The sequence below is a fragment of the Penaeus vannamei genome, chromosome 25 (assembly GCF_042767895.1).
Source record: "Penaeus vannamei isolate JL-2024 chromosome 25, ASM4276789v1, whole genome shotgun sequence".
NCBI classification, from domain to species: domain Eukaryota; kingdom Metazoa; phylum Arthropoda; class Malacostraca; order Decapoda; family Penaeidae; genus Penaeus; species Penaeus vannamei.
The window spans coordinates 2569849-2575519 of record NC_091573.1 but is presented as its reverse complement, the minus strand read 5'-3'; the positions used below and the strand labels follow the sequence as shown (position 1 = coordinate 2575519).

Genomic DNA, 5671 nt, shown 5'->3' with positions numbered 1-5671 from the left:
GCAAAATAAAACAGACAGTATGTCACAGCAAAGAATATCCTTTGTAACAAATGGAATTAAAGCTAAATTTTAAAATCTTTAATCTTAAAATATATACATATATTTAGACACACATACATACATACATATATATTTATATGTATATATATGCATATGTATATAAACTGACATGTATATGTATATGTATATATACACTTATATGCTGTACGTTTTTATCTCTCACAGCTACAGTGATTTCACTGGTTGATGATTAAAGAATACACATAATAATGTAAAATGGTTGATTATGACTTGCTTCAAAGTTACCTTTCACAGGAGCTGAATCCTGAACTTTCCTTACTTACTTACAAAACATATGTTACGTCCTTAACTTTTATAAAGCCATAATCCGAATTTCTTGAAAGGAACTATGAAAGTGTTACTATTTGTAGAATCCTTTGGTACACACACAGCCACTCTTTCATGCTGAACCCTCGGCGGCTGATCCGGATATTGTAGCCATCCTTCACCTGCCACTGGCACACCAGCTGGACACATAGAAAGTCCTCATATATGTACATATATATATATAAACACATAAATATAAATATATATAAATATATATATCAACACACACACATATATATAGACATATATATACGCATACACACACACACACACACACACACACACACACACACACACACACACACACACACACACACACACATATGTATATATATATATATATATATATATATATATATATATATATATGTGTAAATCTAGGTATATATACATATAGATAGACATTCATATATATATATATATATATATATATATATATATATATATATATATATATATGTATATATATACATACGTATAGACATATATAGGTATGTATATATATAAGTATACATATATAGACATATTTATGTCTATATATGTGTATATGTAGATATATAATATATATATGTATGCATATATGTATATATATACACACACAAACATACACATACACATACATTTATTTATAAAATACATATACACTAACGTATATATATGATATATACATATACGCATGTATGTGCATATGTATGTTTATATTTATATATATGTATATGTATATGTATATGTATATATGTGCATATGTATATATCTACATATATGTGTCTGTGCGTACATATGAACATACTGCGTGTGTTTATATACATATACACATGTATGTTCTATAAATAAGTATATATATATAGATGATATATATTTGTATGTATATATATATGTACATATACATATATATATATGCATAAGACATACATATATTCCTATCTGTGGCAATGTTTGTATGTATTTTTCCACTTTTAAAATCATTCGATTACGTGTTTGCTCTCCAATTTCATTGAACTTTTCATCACATGCTTAATTTTGAAAAATTATCCATTAAGGAATGTGATATTTGATGGAAATATTAAACTGTTTGCTCAAGTGTGTCTCCTAGCCATATAAAAGAGTGAGGACACCTCTTGGCGTCACTCGCATCACCATCACCATGAAGACTGCACTCATCCTAATCTCGGTCTTGGCTGCCTTCGCCAACGCCTCGGTGCTTCGAAGCTCTTCCGTGGAGCGAGCGCCAGCCACTGTCCGTGTGAGCGGAAGCCGGTCCTCTCTTGAGCCCCTTAAGCTCACTGTGAAAGCCTTTAACGAGGAGCATCAGCTTCGTCTGCAGCCTGCCCCCTCGCCCCTGGCTGCGGAATTCAAGTTGCAGACAACCGCACGCGACAGTCAAGGACGACTGGTCATTGAAGACGCACCACATGACTCGCTCGTTCCTGATCTATACCATGACCCCGATACTGGTGCCGTGGTCTCCGTGGACGGCACTCAGGTGGAAGGCCTCATAACGCCCACACTTGCCATCAAGGCAAACGAAGACGGAACTCACCAGGCACAGCGACAGTACATAGCTGAAGCCGGCGCTTACAACGACTACTTGGAAATTCCCACAGAAGTCCGTCAGTATCAAGCACAAGCTAAAAGCCCGAAAAGTAGACGAGGTGCCCTCAGTGTCACAGCTGAGCTCTATGTAATAGTTGACAGCACCCTCGCTCAACTTTTGGGATCCAACAGAAAAGTGAAAGAGTACCTGTCCGTGTTCTGGAATGGAGTCAACAAGAGGTTTGCTACCATGAGTGACCCCAAGGTCAATCTGGTTCTGTCTGGGGCTCTTATTGTTCGTGACTCAGCCGACGAGACTTACATAAACGATAATGTTCTTCTGGAAAACTATATCCATGGAGAAAACACACTTAGTTCCGTCAGCGATTGGCTGTTCCAGAACAAAGCTACCTTGCCTGTTTATGATGTGGCCTACCTAATGACGGGCAAGGACATGGCTGATGTTGAATCTGGCATGATTCAGGAGGGTTTAGCTGGCATCGCCTGGAAAGGAGCCGCATGTGTTGTGGCCAGCGGTAACAAGCGCTCTTTCAACACTGGCATGGGTGAGGACATGGGCGCATACTATGTGGGCGTAATGACTGCCGCCCACGAAATAGCACACAATCTTGGCTCTCCTCATGACGGTAAAGATGGAGCAGAAGCTTGTTCATGGGACGACGGCTACATAATGAGTTACATTCCAGGCAAAGCCAACAAGCTCTTCTTTTCCTCGTGTTCCCAGAAACTGATGAAGGAGTATATGGCGAGTGACGAGGCTGCCTGCCTTCAGAGCACCCAAGTAGGAGAGAAAATTCCTCTCTCTTCCAAGCTGCCAGGTGAACTCGTCTCCATGGACGAACAGTGCCAAAAGCAAACTGGCAAGTCAGATGCCTATGCCTCGAAATCCGTGTCTGAGAACTCTCTATGTGTCCAGCTGGTGTGCCAGTGGCAGGTGAAGGATGGCTACAGCACCTGGACTTACACCCAGTCGACAGGACGTCCAGCCGCCGAGGGTTCTGCATGCAGGAGTGGCGGTGTGTGTACCAACGGAACCTGTCAATAGCAACTCTTCCAAGAAAGTTTGCTCATGGTCCAATAAATACAAACAACATAAACTATGTGTTATCTGTGGAAAGAATGTCCAACTACCGAGGCCTCGGATTGCAGGAAAGATTGCTTCTCCACCAACGGATCATGTAAAAGGAAACTTTGAAGCTAAATTTTGTTGATGACCTAATAAATATAAGCAGCATGATTGATGTTTAGATTTAACTCCTAATTACAATACTCTAAGGAGGCCTTTCTAAAAATGTGATTTAATGTTACTTATAATCAACTCTTTACATCGTAGTGTGTATTACTAACCAAAAAGGAGCAATACTTTGAAATGCATCTTAAACATTGTCAAAAGATTATCACTTCTCCGTCTGGTTACTTTATTACATACATTTGATTTTCTCCTATTCCGAATCTCCTTTTAACTGTTTTCATGCTGTTACCTGGAATCACTGTTTCATTTATTATTTGAGTTTTGAATTTTCGTACTTCTTGCCGCTTCTTTTTATTTATAGTCTTCGTTAGTGCAACTATTTTGTCCCTGTTTGACGATTCTTTCATGACTCTACATTTTTGCATAAGCTAGTTTAAGTTTAACTTCTACCGAGAGTTTGCTGGAACTTTGCTTTCCATTCTTACCACCTACTTGAATTGCAACCTCCTCAATTATGTCATTGAATTGTTTATTAGTTTAGTCAATATTGAGATATTTGTCGCTGGGAGTTGAATATCTGTTTTGGATATTAAGGCTAAATTCTCTCGCTCTGGTCTTCAAGTTGTCTAAATTCGGCTGCAGTTTTCGTATAAGCTTGTTCCTTTCACTTATGAGGTTTAATGTAATTAGTATATCACACCTATTTGAAATTATGAAGTCAACTTAATTTTTGTCGTCAGATGGCTACTTTCTTACTACGGTTTCTCCTGTCTTCCTGTCTTTTTACCTATTTTGGCATTAGAATCGCCCATAATTGAGAAAAGGATTTTTACTCTCTCGCTGCCTAAATGAACATAGAAGCTCTTTATTTCTTCATCACTGTGGCTGCAGGTTGGAGCACAAACTTGAACAATCTGTAAGTTGTCCCTGTTGTTTAGTTTTATTGTCACTGAAGCTACTCTTTCGCTTACACTATAAAAGTCCACGAAGTTTGTTTTTTTTTTCTAAGAAACCTACCCCTAATTCCTACTTGTTACCCTGGGATCTACCTCTTCAATAGAGCACGTGTCCATCATTAGTATCTTCTATTTTCCGCCTAATGTTGTAGGACCTCAGGGAGTCCTACAACATCCCATTTAATGAAAGAGTGTTCCTCAAGTAAAGCAAGTGAGTCGGATTTATTTCTCATGGTCCTTTTATTGTATGTGCAAAGGTTCATGAACGTGGGGAGACCTGTCTTTAACCGGATATTTTTAGCACCCTCTGCTCCAGGGCGATCCTGATCGCTCCAGAGCAGGGGCTCTTTCGCCTTCGGGAATTGAGGGCCGTTGTTCAGTTGGTACAGTCATGATTCTTTGATCGGGAGGTTGACAGCCGAGTTCCCCCCCATCTACTGGCTTAGGTGTATCTTGGTGGGAGTGGGAGTGTTTTAACCGGGATGCCAACGATAAGTCCCTACCTAGTGTGGACTTAAGAGCAGAAACGCACGGGTTTGATCACTATACAAGGCCATGTTCTCGTGAGCATGGGCTTGAGTATCAGAAGCCCATGTATATGTGATTATATCTTATACATTGATTTCATTTATGTTTATGTACACCCGGTGCAGACATAGTTGTTCACCCGCACATGCCCTAAGTACTACGCATATGTTCATTTTCGTGCACAAGCAGTTACAAGCATAAACTGTTACACATGTTCCTATGGATATGGATATGCATATATACTCCTACGTTCTACGCAACAACGCTCATGCACATGCAATCACATACATAGACAGATGCGCACGTCGGTATATGTGAACGCACATTTGTTCATATATTATACACGTACGCGCGACTACACACCCAGACACACACACACATACATTTATGTATATATATACATACATATATACATTTAAATACATATATATACCCACACACAAACATACATACATGCATACATACGTATACATATAGCCACACATGTGTTTATGCACACATGTATGCACACATACGTTAATGAACACGCATTAGTGTCCTCACATATATATATGTACACACCTGTAAATGTATTTCATATAGCACTGACGCACATGCATACATACATACATACATATAGCATATACACATACATATACATACAGATATATACACCACATATATGTACATACACATACACGTACACACACTTATATACACACACAAACACACACAATATATATATATATATATGTATATATATATATATATATATATATATATATATATATATATATATATATATATATATAAACATACACATACATGTATACATACACTCATATACACACATGAATACATACACATATGCACAAATATACCTATCTACATATATATACACCCATGTATACCCTCACGTACAAGCACGGGAGCATACACATACATCCTGTGCAATTACATATAACTATACGCATACATATTAACTGTACATACATAGATATAATCTTTTACACGTACTCACACAGACCTGCATACACATGCCCGCATACGTGCATATGTACCTGAATATAAATTT

The 5671-nt window shown here is 38.0% G+C and overlaps 1 protein-coding gene across 1 annotated transcript; it reads left to right on the top strand.

The window, feature by feature from the left end:
* Positions 1-1525: 1525 nt before the first annotated feature.
* Positions 1526-3178, top strand: LOC138866324 (A disintegrin and metalloproteinase with thrombospondin motifs like). Its single transcript, XM_070138805.1, has one exon. It carries the CDS (start codon positions 1532-1534, stop codon positions 2984-2986), a length of 1455 nt encoding a protein of 484 aa, XP_069994906.1. The 5' UTR covers positions 1526-1531; the 3' UTR covers positions 2987-3178.
* The last annotated feature ends 2493 nt before the right edge of the window (positions 3179-5671 follow it).